Consider the following 24,354-nt stretch of genomic DNA (forward strand, 5'->3'; position numbering starts at 1 on the left):
CAGAAATAACACTATTTTGTCATTCAAGTTTCATATACTCTCTGTTTTCTCTTCAGGGAAGGTAGGTAGGAGGATACGTAGCTGGGGAGAGAGGAATAGATCTCTGTGTCTCTATAGTAGCAATTACACTGATATTTTTATAAGCTTTAACATACGTTTTTTTCATTTGTAAAGTAAGGGTAATAATAAGACCTATATATTTCATTGGAGGGTTGCTGAGAAATAAGGAGTTGATAGACACAAAGTTCCAGGAAGGACAAGTAGCAAATATGAATTGTCACCATCATTATACCCATCATCTGGATGTAAGGAACTAATGAGCAAGGTCATGACTGCCCTCCCTTCCTTTCCTCTAGGTCTATGCTGTGGTAGTAATTGCCTCTGTGGTGGGGTTTTGTCTCCTGGTGATGCTGTTTCTGCTGAAGTTGGCAAGACACTCCAAGTTTGGCATGAAAGGTAAGAAGGGTTGTGTTTATTTTATTTCTTATGTGGAATCATTTTTGGCTTATGACTAATGCTAATTACCACTAAAGAGAGAAGCAGTTAGATTTACGATGAGTAGGTTTTAAGGCTGAAAAAATAGCAATGAGGATATGATACTACAAATCAAGGCAGGGCAAAAATAATGTTGATTACGCAGCAGTACCCACTTTCCAATGAGGGTAGTTGTCCCAGAAGACACAGAATTGGTTTCCTGAGTATCAAGTGACTAATAATGGTAGAGGTGAATAGTGCCTGAGTTAGAGGCGAATAGTGCCTGAGTTTTCCTTTGGCTTCAGAAAGGCAGGCAAGGCTTGGTGGCAGTAGGCTAGGTACAGTACAAACCTGTGTATTTTGCGCAGGAAGGTCCTCACTGCTGTACAGCTGACTTCCAGACCTTCTGTGGTATGTTTTGTTGTTGCTGCTGCTTTTATACATCTCATCTTCTGAGATTTGAACTGTGTTGGGAAGCAAAATCAGAATAACCTGTGGCTATACCCTGAAGCTTTGTGAATGAGTGTTTTTTTTTTTTTTTTAATGGAAAGATTCCTAGTGCTCGATTAAAAAGTTGGTGGCTCTGTTGTCCAAAGAATAGACCCTGTGTCTCTTTGAGAATACTGAAAATTCATAAATTCATTTTAGGGGGAAAATCTGTTTAAATGTTCTTGTTGTATAAACAGTCAAGAGCTTCAGCTATTGAAAAGCATTTGCTCTGATGTTTTAACCTATGTATTGACTAATACGTTGTTGAATTTTGTGTGGCCTCTTACAAATAGCCACTAACTTGGGAAAGCTGTGAAGGTTTAGCGGTGGCTCCGTTGTGTCAGAGACAACGGAGTGGGTTTCTTGATCGGTATGGTTCATTACAATCGCTATTCATGTTGCTTACTTACTTGGAAGTGATGTTTATGTAACAATAGGACTTCCAGCACACACTGGGCTCAGGGGTGGAGTGGAACCATCTCTGACGTTCTCTCCTCTTTCTCTGTTGGTGCCTGTCGGAGGCTGGATCCGGCAGGTCCAGGGGTCCCTGAAGGATGGTCGGTGTCGGTGAGAGAGAGAGAGTGAGAGAGTCCTAAGATCCTTTCTGATCACCAGGCAGGGATCTCCTTCCTGTCGGTTTTGGTGTCTTTATTTATAGGTCAAATGTTAACATGGCATCAGGAAATGGAATTTTTACAATGGATAGCTCTTTGTGATAAGATGTTTTTAGAAAATGTACAGAAACAGGTTTTACAGAAGTCTTCTTGCAGAACTGCCCCAATTATAGTGAGGTTGAGTAACGAAGAAAATAACAAGGTGTTCACATTATAATAACACTAAGATTAAGTCATAGGTTTGTAGATACTCTTATCCATCCTCATCACAGCTGCCAGGGTAAGGGAAGGTGTTTGTGGAAAGTAGGCCTTAGGGAAGGGGCTGCTATACACCATCAGTTAGCAAAAGTGTATGTACTAACTTATCTTCTGCCCTTATCTGTTCCTTTTCTCTAAGTCAGGCTCTTTGTCTGCGGGCAAGACTTGATTTTCCAGTTATATTCTTTATGGCACCAGAGAGCCAGCCATACCTTTAAAGAGTTTAGCTCATTTCCAATACATAGAATAGCCTCTTCGAATGCATTTACCTTTGTGTCTACTTTTATGACTTCTTGAATAGCTAGGGCATGAAAGACATTTTTGGTTAGTTGATTTGCATGTTGAGCTGTATGAACATCTTGGACTAATGCAATGGTAGAAACAGAATTGTACATGTAAAGGTCAATCTTTTATGAGTAAGGGTCATTAGCCTGTTTATAGCTCAAGGGAAAATATGGAGGGAAACAGGACCTTCTAGAGACACGATGTCTGTTCCCATAATCAGAAGAAGAAGTTCCCACAATAAGTTCCTTCACAAGGTGCAATAATCATACCAGGGCCAGAATAAGGGGACAAGTCACTCCCAATATTGATCAGCAAGGTACCTTAGGGGTCAGTGCTCAAGCAGAAATAATTGAGTGGGGGTGGATATTGGTCATCATCTGATTGGCAAGAGACCGTGCAAACTTGCTTTAACCTCACCAGGAGTTTTCTTGACTAGTGGGCTCAGAATGGCTCCCAACGGGTGCCCATGATCAAAATCTCTAAAGTTGAAATAAACAGGAAGGAGTAGTGGTAAATTGGGGCTCAAAAAGCCCCCAAATCTCCTCCTGACTTTCCTTGACCTGCTGATTCTTGACATTTCTTTTGGAGGAGGGAAAATCTCTCATTTTCCAATTATAAACAAGGCCTGGAAGAGGGACCATATTACAGTGATTTTAATTAGTCCTATAATGGTGGTTCACAAACTTGACACTTTTTTTTTTAAGATTTGTGGTTTTTAGAAAGTGTTGATTTATTTACTTTGAGAGAGAGAAAGAGAGAACATGCACGCACATGCATGAGTGTAGGTGGATGCAGGGGGAGAGAGAATCCCAAGAAGGCTCCATGCTGTCAGCACAGAGGGAACTTGAACTCAGGAACCCTGAGATCATGACCTGAGCTGAGATCAAGAGTCAGATGCTTAACCGACTGAGCCACCCAGGCGCTCCTACAAACCCGACTTTGTATCCACAAGTCCTAGAGAGCTTGTGAAAATACAGATTTCTAGGCCACCCTGAGAATTTCTGGTTTAATAGGTCTGAGGTGGGCCTGACACTTGGCATTTCTAACAGTTCCCAAGGGACGCCGATACTAGTACAGCCCAAGAATTCCCAGGGAATCACCATTCTATGGGATCAATGTGAGCTAGCACCTTCTGCGGGATAAGATGGGGGAGGGGCATTGCTTTGCAGACCTTTCTGGGTCCTTGTGTTCAGCTGGCACCTAGGTGCAGGCTAAGCTGCTGTCCTCTGGTTGTCAGCCAGCCACCATGGCATTCTGTTTTCCCCCTTCTGACCAGGTGCTTTGTTTCCTTAGAGGCACTTGGAGTGGATGTCCCCAAGCAGAGGTTTTACTGGAGAGTCAGACACGAGCGCCATACTTCCTCATCTTGAGGGTTTAGTGTGAGATCTTTCGATCTCATGGGCTCTTCAGAGAGAAAGTTTGTCGAGGTTCCACAGGGAGCTGCACAGGAACTTGGGAAACCCTAGGGACAGTGTTTAGGAGGCACCCCATCCCAGCTCTGTGTGAGGAAAACAACAGACACACGATCTATAAACGTTCGCATACTCTGTGTAGCACAGTGGCGGAAGAGAGTAAACGGCAGACATTTGTTTCAGAGAAGATTGTATTTCATGTAGAGACTCCAGCACGAAGACTGAAACAGTATTTTTATTTGGATAATTTGGGATGATTACCGTGAAAGTGCCTACATTTCCCGAACGTGTATACCCTAAGGGTATCCTTAATGAATTGTAAGAAAGATCTTGCTGCACCTTGTCCCAGAGCCAGTAAATGACTTCCTTCAGGCAGTAGCTACGATGTCGTAGGTTTCACTCCCTTATTTCCAAACATAAATAACATTGTTTTAAAGAGAAAGTGTCTTGGAGATTCACAGTCTTATTTAGAATACCTTCTTTTTCTATTTTTAGCTTCCCATCTTTCCGTGCCATGGTTTGAACACAAAGGACCTGAGCTGAAGTTACTGTTTTACTAGTCAGATTCTGAGCTGATAATTTTGGTGGGTCTAGAAGGGGGGTGAGGGCCAATGAAATTGCATGAAAAGTGGTATTTAAACATTAATAGAAGTGAATGTACTTTAAATGCTATTAGAGCTGGGATCACTGCTGAAAAATGGTATGCCTTGAAAAGGAAAGACTATGTAAAACCACGATTATACCTCCTGAAATAACCAGGAAATTTGTGAGTGGTGATTTCTCGGTAACGACGGTGTGACATGTGCATAGCCTTGGCTACAGCCAATGGCTCTCTTCCGAGTGATGTGCAAATGAGCTCTTCCGAGTGTAATTCGTGCCCTTCTAAGCACCTTGGGGAGATTCGACCTCCGTTCCAATTCCCTTGTCCTGGAGACAGATTGAGAGTGCAGCGTGGCAGGCAGCCAGCCCACCCACCAGGCATTTACAGCCTCTCGTCCATCCCGGCATCGTGAACTTCAGGCCCCAGTGTCAACTGTTTCAATCACAGTAGCAGCCTCCGGATCGTAAACCATGAAGCCTGTTGATTGGAAGGGCCCCGGGGTAACCAGAAACCTCTTTAAATCACAGTGCAGCTGAATACAGGGAAACTCAAGCTCTGTGGATTGACCTGAGGACCCAAACGTTATTGATGGCATTACTTCCATGGGAAGGTGATCTCTACATAAAAAACATGGGAGTTAAATCTAGATTTTAGAATACAACCGGTGAGTGGTGGTGTCCTCTGGAGGTGAGGTTATGTGACTGGAAGCTTCCTCAGGTTTAGTCTCTGTTCCGTCGATTCGCTGCCACCAAAGGCTGATGGGGCTGTTTTGCCCATGGAGTCCTCTAACTGTAAGCTCCGTGGAGACAGGGCTGGTAGTGGTCTTGTCCATCATTCAGATTGGCCCTCAATAAGTATTAATTGACTGAATGATCACAGAAAATTTTTAATTTCATTGACTTTAGTTTGGTAATTAGGAAACAGTTAATATTTGGAGGACTCCTCATATGTGAATGGTTAAAGAGAGATCTCAGAGCTTTTCTAAGTTTTTAAGGGGTCAAAGCCCCTCCTTCCCTGCCCCCTCCTTTCTTCGATGATTGCAGATAACTAACGGCCCTAGACAGGAGGTCACTTTGCTAGGTTTTCTTTTAGGATTTGTGGGTTTTCATACACTGTTTTATTTACTTTTTAAAGTTTACTTATTTTGAGAGATGGAGCAAGAGAGTGAGCAGGGGAGGGGCAGAGAGAGCGGCAGAGAGAATCTCAAGCAGGTTCCCTGCTATCACACAGAGCCCTAGGTGGGGCTCAAACTCACGAACAGTGAGATCATGACCTGAGCCGAAGTCAGGAGTGGAGACTTAATCATCTGAGCCACCCAGGTGCCTCTTCACACTCCGTTTTAAACCATTATTGTTGTTTAAGTGTGGGGGGTTCACTTCAGCTTTCCATTTTGCACACGAGCATCTTCACTTTCTGCCTCTTTGCCTTTGAATGTATGGCCTCGGCAGATGTGTCTCTGTCTAGCTTTAAAGCTGGCAGCGCCTGAGGGTGGCTTCTGTCTCGGTGTTCACCTAGAATTAATCTTTCATTGATGCTTAATATAGTTTAGACTTCATGTTGCCAGTGTTCAATAGACTCCTGGCCCTTTGTCAATAAAAATGTTAGGAGGTAGAATTTACCCTAGTCTGTTTTTCCGTGCTCATTTTTGTGTCTTTCCACCACCCAATTGCTTTCTGGTTGAATAACTGGTTCCCGTAATCGCGGAAGCCCCAAATAAAGGTCTTCTGTTGGTGCTTGGTCATCTGCATGCGGATTATTTATACGTGTGCTGAACACGGATCTACGTCTATGTCTGTGTCCATACCCTTATGCATAAATGCATGATTTTACCCCCTTTCTCTGCAGGCTGCTCTGATTTATTTTGATTTCAGTTTCCACTGAAACAGGGCTTCCGGACTTTTCCAGAGCCCCCGTATTGCCAGAGGAACAGGCAACCAGGCCTCTGCATGCTCTTATTTGCGCTGTGACCAAGCCTCATGCTCAGTTCTCATGTTGCTGCCTGGCTTCCTTTCTCCACCGAAGATGTGGAAAGTGTGCAGGACGGGGAAACAGGAGGATCGGGGAGGGGGTACAAGGGCTGCCAGGCCTTCCAAGATCACGCGGCTTTGGATGCCTGGCCTGGTGGCATTGATGGTGTGCAGGCCTGGAAAAAGTAGGAGAGAGCCAAAAGGGTGGAGGGGCCTTGGGACTTGCCACCCTGGCGGGGATTGTTGTGACCATCAGCTCTGTGTTCTTTGCATTTCCCGAAGGAAGTCCACATAGCTGTTGATGCACCAAGTACCGGTGCCTCCTTCGTCCTGCTGGGGTAAATATATCCAGGTGACCCAAAGACCTCCCGCAGGAGGGACTGGGACAGGGAGCCTTTTCTCTCATTCAGGGTTGATGGCCTGCAAATTTCGTCCACAGCCCCCTGCCCTTGCATAAACCACGGACATACCCTCATTTTCTCCTCTTGGAGCTGCAGATATTTTCCAGTTTGCAATTGACCAAAGAACTGCACTCCCTGAGAATGCAGAGCCAGGCTCCCTTCCCTCCAGCTTCAGGGTCTGCGGCTTGCTTCTCCTCATGTACATCATCTTCTAAAGATCTTTCTAAAGGTCTTTCGACAGCAACCCCAAAATTGGGTTATTTAACAATAGTCATAAACATATAGGGGGAGCCAAAGCTAGAGAAGGTGAAGGTTAAAGCCTTTCCTATGAACTGAAAGCAGTTCTGGAAAGCTGAGGAGGTCGACTTTAACAGATATTTGGATCAACTTTTAAAAGAAGGAAAAATGTGTTCCAAAGCCAGAAACACAGTTGTAGAAACATCTGGAAGGACAAACTGTTTTCCATATGCACCCCCACTGTTTTTTTTTAAAAGACAAATAACTTTAAAAAATCATAACAGTAACACATGAATGCATTCTTGTTTGTCACAGTTTCAAGGAGTTTGGAAATCATGCACAGCCAAAAGTGGGGTTGCATTTGACCCTCCTCTCTTACTCTCCTTTCTACTGCGAGGGAGAACCTTTTTGAATCATCCAGAATGCATATATTATGTAAAGAATAAAACCCGTAGCTTCACTTATTAGGTAGATAATCAAACAAATTCACTTTTGGTTCCATAAAGGAACTGTAATCCTGAACCCAGGCTGCAACTGGTTTACGGTAAGTTTGCCTTGTGGATCTTTCTAAATCAATTTCCTGGGTGTATCCTGCATTCTATTTCGTACTCTTTCCCAGTAGTCTGCCACCAAGTTCCTTGAGTCTGAAACCTGCCTCTGCCAGGTGTAAGCTGTGTGTCTCTGAACAACTTTCTCATCCTCCCTGGCCTCAGTATTTCTACCCGGAATGGGGCACCCTACGTACCCACCTCATAGGGCTGTTGTGAGACATACTGAATGTAGGTATATTTGCACTCAGGAAAGTTCCTGGCATTAAGTAATTGTTATGATTACTATTACTGACCAATTGTGATTTATTGTCTCCTTTTTTTTAAGTTGATTTATTTTGAGAGAGAACAAGAGAGAGAGAGAGGGAGGAGCAGAGAGAGAGGGAGGGAGAGAGAATTCCAAGCAGGCTCCGTGCTGTGAGCACAGAGCCTGACACTGGGGCATGAACTCAGGAACCATGAGATCATGACTGGAGCCAAAATCAAGAGTCGGACACTTAACTGAGTCACCCAGGTGCTCCTATTGTTTCCTTTTAATGTTTATGTTGTGATGTTTTAAAGTTTATGTTCATACCATGTTTTCAGAAAAGTATTTCAAATAATGCCTCACATATAAAGACAGATACTTGGAATGGACTGCTGAAAGTTGTGTGTATTTTATATGTTGATAGATTATCTTGAATAAATGCTTCCTCAGTTTATACTCTCAACCTGTAGTAGATGAGGGTATCCTTTGTTTATACTTTCACCCATATCAGTGATTATCAATCTTTTATATTTTTGCTAGTTCAGTTAAAGTGATAGTCTGATGAATAACAAGGTAAAACATCTTTATCGGGTGACCCATGAGAAGAAATTTTGCCCGTTGATTTGCTGACTTACCTTATAAACCATATATGTTCATCTTTTCTTGGTTATATAGGTTGCTGTAATGCTTTTTTATACCTTTTTTTTAATAGTGCCTTTTGGTAGGGCCAGCTGGGTGGCTCAGTCAGTTAAGCATCTGACTTTGGCTCAGGTCATGATCTCACAGTTCATGAGTGAGCCGTGCATCAGGCTCTTGGGATCCTCACTTTCTGTCTTTCTGCCCCTCCCCTGCTCATTCTCTCTTTCTCTCTCTCTCAAAACAAAATAGTGTCTACTGGTAAACAAAAGATTTACCTTCTTATAGAAGCAAATGTGCCCATCTTTTTCATCTAAGCTTCACTTCTTGCTTAGGTAGCCTTCTCCTCTCTTTGGGGCGCCTGGGTGGCTTAGTCGGTTGAGGTCCGACTTTCACTTGGGTCATGATCTCGTGGTTGGTGGGTTCGAGACCCATGTCGGGCTCTGTGCTGACAGAGCCTGGAGCCTGTTTCGGAGTCTGTGTCTCCCTCTCTCTCTCTGACCCTCCCCTGCTCACGCTGTCTCTCTCTCTCTTCTAGAAATAAATTTTAAAAAAATATTAAAAAAATAAATAAATAAAAAAGGAAGCCTTCTCCTCTCTAAGGTTCTAAAACACACTTCTTCATATTTCTTTTACTCTGTGTGCATGTGCATGTGCGTGTGTGTGTGTGTGTGTGAACTTATCTCTTTTTAACAGTTTTTTGTTTTTTATTTATTTCTGCAAGAGAGACAGAGAGAGAGAGAGACAGAGAGATAGAGAGAGACAGAGAGAGAGAGCGTGAGCAGGGGAGGATCCGAGAAAGAGGGAGACACAGAATCTGAAGCAGTCTCTAGGATCTGAGCTGTCAGCACAGAGCCCGACACGGGGCTTGAACCCACAAACCATGATATCATGACCTGAGCCGAAGTCGGACACTTAACCGACTGAGACACCCAGGCGCCCTAATTAGCTCTTTAATCTTTCTGAAATTCTTTTTTTTTTTCAAATTGATGTCAAGTACTCTGTTCCCCACCTCCCCCATCCCAGAGATCTATAGAATAAAGATAGTTGAACAAATTTTAGTGTGTCATTTTCAGAGAGACCAAGAATATTATTTTAACTTTCTGGAATCAGAAAGCCCCTAATCAAACAAAATAGAAACTGGAAAACTTAGCATTTAACTCTTTGGGAAAGTAAATAATGAGCTTTGTTGGTTCTCATATTATTTATAGGAGTGTAAGCCTCACCAAATCGTATCAGAGAATGTAGGTTTTCACAGGAATCTTTTTTTACTGCCCTCCTCCCTGCTTCAGATTGAACTCAAAGTATCTTTTCACAATCTCTTAGCAGAACAAACTTTGTTGATTATATTAAAATTTTCAGATATTTCAAAAAAGACATCCAGTGGAAAGAATTGTGGGTAATTTGACAGATTGCAAATTTATTGGAAAAAAGAATTAGCTCAAGTGTTCCTTTTCTGTCACTTGGAGCATGTTATGCAAAACTTTCCCCCTTATATTTGTGAGGTGAGGGTCCGCTCTCCAATCTCTCTTCCATTTTTTAGGGTCAACGTTTGGGTTATGTCTCTGTGAGGACAGAAGATGCTGCAAAGAGCAGCAGATTGAACACATGGGTGTAGAACTTTCAGGAACTAGGTCCATCAGGAAACAGGAAGCACCTGCTTTTCACCCTTTAGCCTTGCAAATGACTTTGAACTTAAATGACCTGCCTTACTTGGGTGTCCCCACTCCCCCCAGCTCAGTGAGGGGAATATCTTTCCTGGACTATCAAAAGTGCCCCAGTATCATTTAGGGACCTTCCACACTCCTAGTGTTTCACTAAAAGATAAAGGGTCCCTTAAGAAATTAGCTTCGGTACTTAAAAGTCAGGAAACAGTGTTCTCCTTTCTTTGGTTTTGTAAACTCTGTGTCGAGCTCACATTGACCTCCTCACACAAATCATGGTATACTTTCGAAAGGACTTCCAAATCAGGCTATTTGGGGTGTTCTCTGCCCACTCCCATTTCTCTTTTTTTAACCTTTCTTTTTTTCCTCTGCCTTTCATTTTGCCCTTCCACATCTCTGTGCTCCCTAATTTTACATTCTTCCCCTCTCCGTTGGTTTTATTCCTCCTGATTCCTAGCATCTGCTTTTGGTGGACAAGCTTTTCAGAATTTATGAAGAGGACAGATAATAGCTTGGCTTAAATTCTAACATATGCTTTGATTTTATCTTCCTTTATTTTGGGCAAAGAGACTGAATGACTCTGGGAATAAATTTAGCTCTAAATCAGCAGAATTGTCCCGTGGCACTTTGGAAAACAGTCTGTTCGAATTCTGCACATCCTTCATGTTTGTGAGCTGCTAACTCTTCAGTCTTCAAACCTAGGAGCACAGAGGAATGTACTATTAGAGACTCATGAATCAGGCAGGCTTGGGTTCAAATCCCAGATCTCCTACTTGCTAACCATATCTTGGGGGGAGGGATTTTTTTAAACTCTCTAAATCTTAGATTCCTCTTTTGGTAAAATGAGGAAATAATACCATCTTTCAGGTGATTACAAGAATTAAATTAGTGCTTAGTTTCATACTGGCTCACCGAACTAATTCCATAGAAGGTAGTTATTTTTCAGACTTAGGTTATAGTAATACATCATTAAGGAAAACCTTATGGAGAGAGTCCTGTCTGAGTTTATGTTGAGTCTGAGTTGCAGAAAAATGTGCCATGTGTATACACAGTATGTTAGTGTTTTCAGGGTTATTTATTAGTTGAGTTTATAGAAAAATGGTAATTATAATGTGTCTGTAGTATATGGACATGCATTATTAATGTAAAGATGCTGAAACATGTTTATGTTAAGCCTTTCACTCTTTAAAGACACTAGGTATGAATTACTGCAAATTCTTAATTTTGTTGTCTGTTGAACGATTCACCTGTTCAAATTGTTTTGAGGTTTATGGGAAGTCTCTTCTTTCATTGGTAGATTGGGTATATATGTTTTACTAGGCTTTTTGTTTGTTTAGTTTAGTTTTTGTTTTGTTTTGGTTTTTGAGGCACTTACTGTAGGAAGGGAAGTTAGGAGTGGGATGGGGGAGAAACCCCCTCCCCTCAGAACTCATAGAGCCTCCTCTTGCATGGAGGAGATTACAGCTGTGAAAATGAGTTCTGTTAACAAAAATAAGCTCTAATATATTTTAAGACTTTATTTATAAGCAATCTCTACACCCAATGTGGGGCTCGAACTCACAAGCCTGAGATGAAGAAATGTGTGCTCTTCCAACTGAGCCAGCCAGGCACCCCCAAAATAGGCTTTAACTTTTGGTGTGTTTACAGCCTGCTAGAGATGAAAAGAGGGATATTGGAGAACATAAATTCTTCCTTATAGTTCCGACTTTCATCCATGTTATTATATCCATAGACCAAGACCCTGAATTTCCTGTGAGAGAAGCCGAGGCTTGAGCAGACCAATGACAGTGGGAGATTGTGGTTTCTTCAGGGTATCAGCAAAAGTAGAAGTCATTGGCTTCTTCTGTGATCATCCAGAAGCTTTAGAGATTTGAGGGTAGAGAGAATGAGAGGGAGGAAGAGAGGAAGAGAGAGACACACAGAGACAGAGAGAGACAGAGAGAGAGAGAGAGAGAGGAGAGAGAGAGGTCTTTATTCTGTTTATTCTGTTTAAGTCATTAGTACTAAGAAGCTAATACCCTGAATTGAAAGCAGATGAGTCTTATCCCTTCTCCACCCAGAGCAGTGATGATGGAAGGCAAGAAGTGGGTGTGAGTTCAGGAGTAGGGGTGGTGTGGGAGCAGAGAATGTTGAGAATGAGGTGGTGTTTCTATTTATAGTCATGGTTGTCCATGTTAGTCTCTTAGCGACACCTGAGGAGAGTCAATCACCAAACTGAGCCTTTCCCACACTTACTTCCCAGACCATCCCTAAAAGGAGATTGGGTGGAGACCAGAAATAACAGTACAGAACTGAAAGGCATCTACCATCCAGGTTTAGAGTTTATGGTCCTGTTATAAAACCAGCGAAAACAATCACACACTCACTAGAAGAGTCTGCCATGTACTTCTGGTGATATCTTTTATTATTTTGGTGCATAATGAGATAGTGAGACAGTCTTCCCCCCACCCCCACTGTGGAATCACAATCTCCTTATTATGAACATAAGAAATGCAGTGTCTGCATTTCAATCTCAGACAGTTATGAGCAATCACAGAAAATTCAATGCTTTTTCTGCCAAGTCAGGGTCTCTCACACTGGTTTCGCCTTTCCATTTCCTCAGGTTGCATTTCAGTTTCTGGACGATGGTGCAGATGATGTGGGATCATGTAGGATTAAATCCTCAGGGATTGTGACATGCCACTGTGTGGGAGGGGGTGTATCTGTGGCCGTGGGTCATTTCTTCTCCATGGTGGTAGCGGGCTGTGTTGCCCACCTTTCCATGTGCCCTAGGTTCCCGATTCAGGCAAGTCACAGACGTGCCATCTTGTGTTCCTAACTAGGTTCTGTCACCTCTACACACCTCTCTGCAGGAGCGTCCTTGAGACTTTGGGAGCAGGAAATGCTACGAAACTGGCCCTTGGTCCCTCTGCAATTTAATTTTTACTCTCATGCCTTTACGGGCTTGGGATTGCTCTGGCCTCCTGGCCACCTTTGTAGGTCTTCTCAGAAAGATGGACTCAGGCTTCTTCAATTTTTTTTAAGTTTGTTTATTTTGGAGAGAGTGTATGTGCTCATGAGTGGAGGAGGGGAAGAGACAGAGGGAGAGAAAGAATCCGAAGCAGGCTCTGCGCTGTCAGCACAGATGCAAGTTCATGCAAACCCATGAACCCTGAGATCATGATCTGAGCTGAAACCAAGAGCTGAGTGTTTATTAAACGACTGAATCCCTCAGGCGCCCCCAGACTTCTTTAGTTTTTGAATCTAGAATGCTGCCTCCATTTTTTTTCCTCCTGACATTGACATGTTGAAGGACCAACCAGGTGTCCTGCATTCTGGCGGTGTAACTGATTTTTTTTCTTGCGGGATTCTTTAACGTGTCATTTATCCCCTATATCTCCTTGGCTTGGAACTTATTTCCAAAGGCTCAATTGGGTTTAAGGGAAATGTTTCTGGGAAGACCGCCATCACAGAGATGCTGTGCACTTTACATTGTGTCTCATTTAGAAGCACATCATGTCAGGTTGTCACACTATTCATGGAAGATGGATTACTTTTCAAAGAAGGTGATCACCACATCTTTTCCTTGTAAATTTAACTTTTCTTTGCAACTGGTAAGGAATTCTTGGACCGATAGTTCAGCATCTAACAAATATCCTCTTCCCCCAAAACTTGAACCTAATGGGCTTAGTATCTAGCTCTGGTCCTTTCCTGAAATTGTTGCTTAATTTCTAAAGGTTGCAGAATGGCGTTTTTAAAAATCAACCTTTCCTTATACATACTACCTTCCATTGGGGGGAAAGAAAAAAGCAAGAACATTCTGGCCTTGACCAGGGATTTCAATTTTTTAATTTCAGTTCTACCTGGATAACCTTTCCTTAAGGCATTGGATGTTTTGTGTCCAACCACCTATATTGGGAAGGGTCATGGGAGTATAGAAAAGATTTATAGTTGCAGTATAACTATATCAAAAATATTACTTTATTTTATGAAATATTATTTTCTGTTTTGCAAAGATATTGAGCAAAGATATTGTGGAATTGTTCTATTTTTCTTTATCACAATGATTAAATATTAAATATTAATAACACTAATTGCCTTAGGATTCCCTCCTGCATCTTTGCAGTGATTGGTAGAATAAAGACAGAGAACTGGCAGCGGGCTTATGAATCATTCGAAGCCTTTATTACAGAGGTGAGGACGTCGGGCCCAGGGGGCTAAAGCCACTTGCCTTAAGGGTGCATAGCTGGTTTGTGGCAGACCCAGGCCTTCTGACTCCAACTTTAATGTTTTGTGCTGTGAAACTAAGAAACATTATTAAGAATAAATAATACTTGTTTCCTTGCCAAATTCATTGCTTCTGCACTGGTATGTGTCACCATTGGACGTGCCTAGCCTGTATTCCCACTGCTATCCATTGCCTTTGGGTGATACTGTGTAGATGGGCCTGTATATTATCAGTGATAATGAGATGGTTTTAGCAGATACTCAGGGGCTAACATCTTTAATTTGGACAGTTCTCTGTTTATTTTAATATTGATTAGAAAAAAATATACCTAGCGCATCATACTCTTGGTTTCATGATATTGTTTAAAATAGGGCTTAAATTAAAAACATGAAATAAAAAATATTAAGTAAATAATTTAAATTTCAAAAGAGTGTTTGACTAGGATTACCCTAAGGCACTGGAAATTTAATACTAAGCAGAACGATGTTTCTGCCTCATGGAGCTTGAACTCGAATGGAGGAGAGACAGGAAAGACAGAGAAAGAAATATGGATGTAATCTACTAGTAATGACAAACACCATGAATAAAGGGAACGAGGTAAGAGGAGGATTGTGGCAGGTTCGCCATTTATAAATAGTCAAGATGACATTTGAGCCAAGAGTCGAGGGCAGTGAGGGAGTGAGCACGCTAGTATCTGAGGGAACAGCATTCCAGGCAGAGGGAACAACACATGTAAGGGCACGGAGCCCAGGGTGAGCTCTGCGTGTTGAAGGAGAAGCAGAGTGCTGTGTGGCTGGAGCAGAGTGCCGGTGGGGAGAGCAGTAGGAGAGACCACAAAAGTGTGGCAAAAATGCAGCTCATGTAGGGACTCACAGGCCTTTTGTGTAATGAGGGGTCATGGTGTGGAAGGGAAAGGAACAAGGCCTACATTGTATAAGTGTATGTAAAACACTCCAGTGGAGGCAGCAGTGATGTGTTAATATAATGAATTGGTTTCTGGTGAAGAAAGACGACATGAGGGAAGATATCGCTGGAGGGTAGGGGAGAAACATTCATGTCACAAGGGTGTGCAGAAGATTTCCCTTCAGATTCATGTGAATCTGGCTCGGGAGTATGACCTCCCCACCACTTTCCATTCTCCCAACTTTCATACCCAAATGCACATCCACACAGACACACACACACATACATACACCTGAAATTGAGGGTTTGCCAAGTTTGTTCACTGTCTGCATTTGCCCCTGCATCACACTGTCATGGAGAAATGTGGTTGTTGGTGAGCACATGACTGTGGCCACTTGGCAACCGGAAGTGGGTGTCTTGAGTTTTCCTTCTGATCCTTCTAGCCTCACTGATTCCTTTTATGCAGCCCAGGTCCCTCTAAGAGAAGGGTCATCATGGGTGATACACTTTGCATCAAACCCCCTCTTTCTGAAGTCCCAGTTTCTATTGGGAGGACAGCATCAGCATTTGAGAACTCAAAGGATGCATTTTCGGAGTGAGCAAGACCTTGTGTCTCTTCATCATAGTGAATACACGTTAAGGAGGACCCATGTTCTCCCCATGTGTGCCTTTTGGCTTGAGAGGCAGGCTCGCACTTGAAGTCGGGCTGGAAGCTCTGAGCTTGTGCATTTCCAGAGAGGGAGAGAGCACTTGATTTTCCTGCTTATTACCCTCCCAGCACATTACTAATAGTACTTTGCCATCCTGTGGTCTGGTTCAGTCTCCTTTCTTGGATCACCATGAAGTGGGGTGTTGGGGTGGACAGATTTATCCAGATCTCCTTAGATGCATTTGTCTTTCTTGGTGCTTCATACTTTATTCTCTGTTTAGGAAGTAGTTGATTGCCTACCACCTTTGAGGAGTTCTTTCCTCTTCCTCCAACCGCTTGTCCTGTCTTGGGCCCTGGGTGGTGTGGAGCAGAATTTTTTGCATCAGACCCCATAAGGCCTGAGCAGCCCTCATTATTGTCAGGTAGATCATCCTCTTTATGAACTGCCCAGTAATACATATGTATTCCAGTCTATTTTCTTAACCATCACCTAATGAGCTTTGGGATAGCAAATTCAAAGAAACTAACCCAGATATTATCAGAAAAATTAAAAAAATCATATTTGCCATGTGCAGACCTGCACAGTGAAAACCTACAAATGGAAAACAATGGCCACAGTGTTGGATAATCCCATTCATTGGCATCAATTCTTGGGCGGTATTAATTTTGGTTTGACTTCTCTGTTTTTCCTCTGTTTGGCATCTTATACTACATATCAGATTCTTTTCAGTTATGAAACAATGGAAGGGAAACTGGAGAATTATAATCAGACTCTGAATTCTCAGAATTCAGAGATGCCAAGAGTGGGAGATGCCAAGTCTGAGTAGCCTTGTTCCTTATTTTAGCGCTGATTTGAGCAAATGTTTCACCTTGAATGATCATCGCAGGTATTTGTAACTGTGGTAATTGTTGAGAATGCTGCCTGAGGAAGACAGTCATTCTTAGGGTACATTGTGTCCCTTCTCCCTCCTCTTCCCTGCATCCTCACATATTTTCCATTTCTCTCCTGAGCTCCTGTGGTGTTCTGAGAGTCCTTGAAATGGTAAACAGTCTCTGTCCCTTGGTGGCAACCATGGTGGTCACTTGCTCTTTATTTATTTAAAGTTGGAGCTCTTATCTTGGTGTGAAAACTTGAGGTGCCCATTAATTAGTGTTGTCTTTCTATTGGGCCCCTTGGAAATGTTGCATGACATTTATTTTAATATATCAGGTTATATGGTGTTTGTAGGGGGGTACTCTCCTGCTCTAGTCTGGGTTCTCCAGATGTGCTGACATAATTGCTTTCAGTTACAAATTGCCAAATTTTACACATAATTGGAGATTTTTGAAGGGGGGGATATGGGGGTGCCTGGGTGGCTCAGTCAGTTAGGCATCCAACTCTTGATTTCTGCTCAGGTCTCGATCTCAGGGTTCATGAGATCGAGATTTGTGTTGAGCTCCATGCTGAAAGCTTGTAGCCTGCTTGGGATTCTCTCTCTCTCTCTCTCTCTCTCTCTCTCCTGCTACTCTCTAAATAAATAAATAAATAAATAAACATTAAAAAGGGGTGTATGTATTGAACCATGTACAACGCTAACAAATTAATTGCGTGTGTTACTTAAAAATTATTTCGATATTTCATGTTTTTATATAATTTATAATAATACATTAGTTAATTTTCAGGTGATCTTGGGACTCGGTCTACCTAACCAATTGTCTATTTCCATCAAGCCCCTGTTACCTGAAATCTTCAGGTCAGCATCTTCCTTCTACAGATATGGGCATTGAGGTATAGGAAATTATATTTTTTAATTATGAGAATTTATTTGGATAAAACAGAGTCTTTGATTTCTGTACTATAGATCTGGGTTAACCAAATGCATGGATTACATAGTGCAATGTCAATAGCATCCCAGATTCTCTGAGCAGTGTGGATGGTTACATGAATATGCCCATCTGAAAGAGCTGAGGGGTGTTGCTACCAGTTTTGAGGAGTTGGCCACCTCCCCTTCCCAGTCACTTCTGCCTGAGCAGGGTCCATGCCCCCTACCTGTGACTGATAGCAACTTCCTTCAGGAAAATCACAACTGTAATAGGTGGAAGAGTTTGTTCTTTTTTTTTTTTCTTTTCTTTTTCTTTTTCTTTTTCTTTTTTTTTTTTTTTTGATGCCCAAGGGCAAAACTTCAAAATGAAATTTTACCCTCTTAGGAAATATTTGCTTCAAACTTAGTTCTTTGTAAATTACCAAAGAAAAATGAATGTATTTACAGTTAAGTGTACGTCACTTGGTGGTGAACCAATCAATGCTGGTGATTGAAAGGTGGAGTCAATGCAGATATGTTTCCATGAAATTCCCTTGATTAATGTCGCCGATATTGTCTGTGCCCCACCAGCCACGCTCAGATTCCCTTCACTGGTCCTGGGAGCTCAGCCTGGCTTCTGTGTATGTTTGCTTCTGAGACCTGGCACCTGGAACATTCTTCAGAGTGCAAGCCTTGAGCTAGCAGAGCTCCTCCCTGACCCAACACACACACACACACACACACACACACGCACACACACACACACACATGCACACGCATACAGCTGAACGTGGCTGAGAGGTAAGCACCCATCAACCCATTCCCTCAACCCTTCCTTGGCAGATGACTGACCAGGGCTGCGGGTCAGCTCCTGTGGGTTAACTTACAAATTCTCCGCAGGCTCCTGGTGTCATTTACACTGCAGAGCTCCCTGCAGGATCAGACCAAGGCTGCTTCCTCACCTGAAATTGCAGCCTTTTTTGGCCGCTTCTTCCTCCCTTTCCTGCCTCCCCTTCTCCTGGGGGACTTTCTTTGCTCTCTTGTCCAGGACACTCCTTTCTGGGTCTCATTCTGAGCAACTGACCTAAGACAATATTTTCTGTTGGAGCTCTGAAAAGTTAAATGTTACTTGATGCTTTTTATCAGTGTGTTAAACATTTGTTTGCATTTATTTATTTTTGAGAGAGACGGAGCGTGAGTGGGGGAGGGGGAGAGAGAGAGAGGGAGACAAAGGATGTGAAGTAGGCTCTGCACTGAGAGTGAGAGCGGGATGCAGGGCTAGAACTCGGAGCCACAAGATCGTGACCTGAGCTGAAGTCAGACGCCTAACTGACTGAGCCACTCAGGCGCCCCCTTCATCAGTATGTTTAAAACTGTTTTTGTCTCGTTTGCTAATTTGGGCTACATATGTGCAAATGGCTGATCTTAAAATTTAATTAAACAATTAAGTGAGGTATAGGTTATAGTTACCAGTTATTGAGGGAGGGGGCACCGTGTGCCACATCTTTGACACATATTTTCTAATTTTTCTAATAATCCTGATTTTCAGAATGAGTTTGTTGAAGTCCAAAGACATATATCAATGAGCCCAAGACACAGAGCTGGTAATCGGCAGAACTACAATTTGTATACAGATCTTTCTGGTTTTAATGTTTTAGTTTTTTCCAGCTGCTGTCGTGTTGACTCTTTCTTTTTTAGGAATGTCTATTTTTAGATGCTCAAAGAAGAATTCCAACATCAAAGTTCATGGCTTACTAAAATTGGAGGAGACAATCTCTTTAAAAATTTTTTTTAAGTTTATTTATCTTGAGAGAGAGAGAGCAAACAGTGAAGGGACAGAGAGACAATCTCAAGCAGGCTCTGCACTGTCAGCACAGAGCCTGATGTGGGGCTCAAACTGATGAATTGTGAGATCATAACCTGAGCTGAAATCAAGAGTCGGATGCTTAACCGACTGAGCCACCCAGGCAACCCCAAGTATTAATTTCTTTATCTGTAAAATGGGCATACCAGCACCAACTTTACAGAATAAGATAGTGCCTGGCAATGTCAGGTGCACCATAAAGTGCATAAAGTTTACCTCAGAACCTTCCCGGCAATTTCTTCTCATTGGTTGTAAGGTCATCAGCTGGGAGGGATAATGATGGGGGAATAGAAGGTGTAACAGTGGTCACGAACTCATTTATTTGTTTTTCTGATATACGTTTTACTGTGGGTATACCTTGTGCCAGGCACAGGAAATCCAGAAGTATGCATGATTTCCTGCCTTCAAGAAGTTTGTGATGCAGAGAAGGACTGACATCTAAGCAGATGATGTGGCACTAGCTAATCTAAGCAGGCTGACACAGGAGACAACTGATTCGTTCTCTCTTGAGAAACCAGGGAGTTTCTCAGGAGAGGGGACCTTCAAGGGGGGTCTGGAAAGACATGTAGGAGTTCACCACACGGACAAGGGGGAGAAGGAGGTGCCTGTCAAAGTCTCAAAGTTCACATTGGGATAGTTTTGATATGGCGGAGTGGGAGATAGGAGAAGGCAGTGGCAGGAGGTGATGATGGAGGGGACGGACAAGGGCTCTTGTCTCCTGCTACGGAGTTCGGCTTTGGTCCTGAAGTCACAGCAGAGCTGCTGAATTTAGGGAGTGATAAGGAAATCATTAGGAGGCAGGACTAGAACATCTAAATGGGAAGAAGGATCACGCTTATGCTGAGTTGGTTCCTGCCAAACCTCTCTTGACTTTCTTCCTTGATTTGCTATAAAGCTGTTCATTTGAGTTATAAATAACCTCGCTAATTTTTAAAAATTCCTGGTCTCATGGTCTTCATCTGGTTTTAATGGACTATAAATCCTTGAGTGGTCATGTTTATTAAATAACTAATGTGGGATCCATTCATTCTTTCAACAGATACTTACAGAGAGCCTGTCCTGGGCCAGCCTGTAATAGATGCTGGGGACAGCTAGGGTCCCTGTCTGCTGTAACATCCCTTGCAGTAAGGGAGACAGACAGTAGGTGAACAAATATGTGAGGAAGAACCTAGCAGTGGGTTGAGGAAGCTAGGGGTGGCCTGCCTGAAGGAAGTGGCCTTTCTAGCTGTCAATGAGGATGGTCAGGGTGGAGGTCCTCATTCAGCAAATCTGAAATCTTGTTTTTCCATTGCTGAATTTATTCTTCTTAGAGTTCAACAGATAGAAGCCTCTCTCTCTCTCTTTCTCTCTCTCAATCTCTCTCTCTTTCTCAGGCAGCATGAAAGCTACATCCACCACCACCCATTGGGCATATCTGAAGTCAGTTGTAGGCAATGAAACTTTCAGCCCTGTATATATTCCTTTTTTTTTTTTTCGATTTCCTCAGAAGGAATATGATACCCAGTTTCTAATCTAGAAATCAGAGACTTGGATTTGAGAATCGTAACATTCTGTTTTTCCTTCTTAGCTCCAGCAAGAACACTTAGCTCACTTTTTACTTTTATTGCTGAGTCCCTGCTCTGGGCTAGGTTTTGTATGCGGTGCGTTTCATGTACAATCTCCCTTAGCTCTTCAGCCAGGCTCTGTGAGATGGCCGTGGGTATCCTTATTTTTTTTTTTTTATATTTTTAAATTTATTTCTAGGAGAGAGAGAGAGAGAGAGAGAGACAGCGTGAGTAGGGGAGGTTCAGAGAGAGAGGGGGTCACAGACTGAAACAGGCTCCAGGCTCCGAGCTGGCAGTCAGCACAGAGCCCGACGCGGGGCTCGAACCCACGAACCGCGNGAGCTGGCAGTCAGCACAGAGCCCGACGCGGGGCTCGAACCCACGAACCGCGAGATCATGACCTAAGCGAAAGTCGGACGCTTAACCGACTAAGCCACCCAGGCGTCCCTATCCTTATTTTTTAAATGGAGACAGTGAGACTTAGGAAGATTATTTCACTTGCCCAAGGCCATGTTCCTCCTATGAAGCGAAGCCTGGTCTGACTCAGGAAGGTCATGCTTCCTGTCTCTGGCCCGGCCTCATTCCTGCCTGTTTGTTTTCTGTGACCTTTGCTGTCTCACTGTTTCTTTTCTCTCTCCCTCATTCATTGGTGACTGTCATTTGTTGGGACAGACACAGACAGACACAGCCCGGTGGGGCAGCCCTTGGAAGGGACTCTTCAGGTCTGAGCAACAGGACGAGACACATGCCAAATTCTGAAACAGCGGGTAAGGTCAGAAAAGAGGCCAGTGCCTCATCTCCAAGAGTAGTTTTCAAGACGATGGACACGTTGCTGGCCAGCCTTCAGGGGACATGGGGTAGCAGCACCTCTGAATCGGAAAAGCCACGTTGCAGATGGGGCACTTTTCACAGTCTGTCTCATTTTGCGACAAAATCAATGGCACTATTGGTAGATGTCATTTGACTCCTTCTACACATAGATAAACTGGAGGTTCAGAGAGGTTATGTGACTTGCCCAAGGCCACCAAGCCTATTTAAGGTAGAACTAATTTAAACACAATAGGTTGGCTCTGGTGTCTAAAATCTTGGGGCCAGAGCTCTCCTTCTCAGAGCAGATTCCTGAGAATGCTAGCAAGGGAGGGAAGAGGCTGGTTTCTGCAGTCAGATATGGAATATGCAGTCCCCTACCCCCGCCTTGGCAAGTGTGGTGTGTATGGGCCTTGGTAAGGAAACCTTTGAGCTTTCTGTGACTCAAGATTTCCTGAGCATATTTGACCAGAGAAATCTTTTTTTTTTTTAAATGTTTATTTATTTTGAGTGAGAGAGAGAGAGCATGCAAAAGCACACACAAGTGGGGGAGGGGCAGAGAGAGAAGAGAGAGACAGAATTCCAAGCAGGCTCCACACCATCAGTGCAGAGCCTGATGTGGGGCCCAAACTCAGGAACCATGAGATCATGACCTGAGTCATGATCAAACCAAGAGCCAGACACTTAACCAACTAAGCCACCCAGGTGCTGTGATTGGAGAAATCCCCCCCCCCCCAATTTTTTAATGTTTATTTTTGAGAGAGAGAGAGAGACAGAATGCAAGCATGGGAGGGCAGAGAGAGAGAGGGAGACACAGAATCCAAAGCAGGCTCCAGGCTCTGGGCTGTCAGCACAGAGTCCCACGTGGGGCTCTAACTCACAAACTGTGAGATCATGACCTGAGCCGAAGTCAGATGTTTAACCAACTGAGCCTCCCAGGAGCTGTGATTAGAGAAATCTTTTTAAAAGTAATAGTCACCAACTTCCTGAGAAACTATGTGTGGAATACAAGAATGCATCCGGCTGCTTTCCTGCTGGTGTTTATGGTGGAGAGAGAAGATAGGAAAGGAGAGAAGAGCCCCAAAGAAAGGGGGAAGGCAAAAGCAAAGGAATAAAGGGAAGGTGCCACTCACTATTTTCAATAAAACTATCAAATACATTTTCCACCTTGCTTTTATTTCTGGGCTTCATCTCCCATGCCTTTTAAATTGGTCCACAAACTTTTTCTCAAGTGAATGAAATGAGACAAAGATTGATTTTCTTGGGCCAGCAACCATTTTAAAAAACAATCCTTGAGGTCGAGGGGTCACTTCGGTGCAGGTGACCAGGATGTACAACCAAGATGGGCATTAGAAGTGGTGAGGGGCCTGAGCCTGGAGTGTCTGCTTCCCCCCACCCCCCACTTCCCAGTGAGGGCTGACTTTCCCTCAGTTCCCACACCACGGGAGTGGAAGCATGGGGCCATAACTCGGGCCCTCCCTGCCCACTGGATTTTCCCTCAAGCACATTTACATTTTAGAGTTCTCTGTCCACCTTCTATTTTCACTTTCCCTGATATGCTTATCCCATTGGCATTAGCTTAGCCAGAAGTATAATGATCAACAATAAAAACCTCAAGGATTGTAATTTGCCTTGGCTGTTGTAAGCTTGCTACGGTCCGTGGATCCGCGTAATCTAGGAAGGCCTTCTGAATTTTTCCTTTGCTTGTGGTTCTTTGAATGGAACATGTTTATCATTTGCAATAAGGAATAATTCACAACATACATAGATATTTCCTTGATAGAAGTATATAAGCAATCATAATCATGTACTCAGGATTTTTTTTTAGTATCATTTACTAAACCAATACAGGAATTCTCTGAATTATAGGGACTTCCTGAGTTGTCATAGATATTTTTATTAAAAATCGTGAGAGTGTATGCAGATATCAGGGTGTTAACATGCATACAATTTATATTGAGTTGCTGTCAGAACCTTGCTATCAAAGTACAGTCCTTGGATCAGCATCAGCAACATCACCTGTGATGGGAACCTGTGAAAAATGCAGAATCTTGGGCCTCATCCTAGACCTGCTGAATCTAAATCTGCATGTTAATGAGATTCCCTGGTGATTTTAGAGGTTTCTGAGTTTGAGAAGCCCTGTCTTAAGAGCACACTAAAGAGGTCAAGGTGGGTCATTGTTTTGTTCATGTTGCCTACTTTAACATGGGTACCTTTTTTTTTTTTAATGTTATTTATTTTTGAGAGAGAGAGAGAAAGAGAGAGAGAGAGAATCCCAAGCAGGCTCCATGCTGTCAGCACAGAGCCCAACTCAAAGCTTGACCTCATGAACCTGAGTCAAAATCAAGAGTTAGATGCTCAACTGACTGAGCCATCCAGGAGCCCCTAGATTACTTTTTAAAAGCTGTATAAGTAACAGGTGGCAAGAACTGTGAAGGGTCTGAGATTTTACCCTCCTTAGGAGCTAAGCAGTTAGCCTGCCACAGTATCACAGATGGTGGCAAAAGATGGGAGACTTCTGGCTCAGAGACAAAGGAAGCTGCATGTGCAGTGTACACACATCAGGTCTCCCTGCCCCAAGTCCCATGGGGGTGATGCAAATGAGCCCAGATGGATGCCCACACATGCTCTGGATTGTGTTAGAGAAAAGGAACTGTGTCTAGAGAATCTGGATTCTTTTATTGGGCAGTCAACATGCTTTCCCTTTGCTCCAGGGCTACTACCTCTATCTTCTAAGGCTGTTTGCCATCCAGACATGCTTAAAAC

At 43.1% G+C, this 24,354-nt stretch overlaps 1 protein-coding gene across 3 annotated transcripts in view; it reads left to right on the top strand.

The window, feature by feature from the left end:
* NTRK2 (neurotrophic receptor tyrosine kinase 2) overlaps positions 1–24,354 on the top strand; it is a 138,559-nt gene that overhangs the window by 75,351 nt on the left and 38,854 nt on the right. For all 3 annotated transcript variants that reach the window (XM_039222730.1, XM_039222732.1, XM_039222731.1), the window contains one exon: positions 357–456. In XM_039222730.1, the coding sequence (XP_039078661.1) occupies positions 357–456 (100 nt within the window). The remainder of the gene's footprint in view (positions 1–356; positions 457–24,354) is intronic.

The sequence above is a fragment of the Hyaena hyaena genome, unplaced genomic scaffold, assembly GCF_003009895.1.
Source record: "Hyaena hyaena isolate Hyena2069 unplaced genomic scaffold, ASM300989v1 scaffold_1183, whole genome shotgun sequence".
NCBI classification, from domain to species: Eukaryota; Metazoa; Chordata; class Mammalia; order Carnivora; family Hyaenidae; genus Hyaena; species Hyaena hyaena.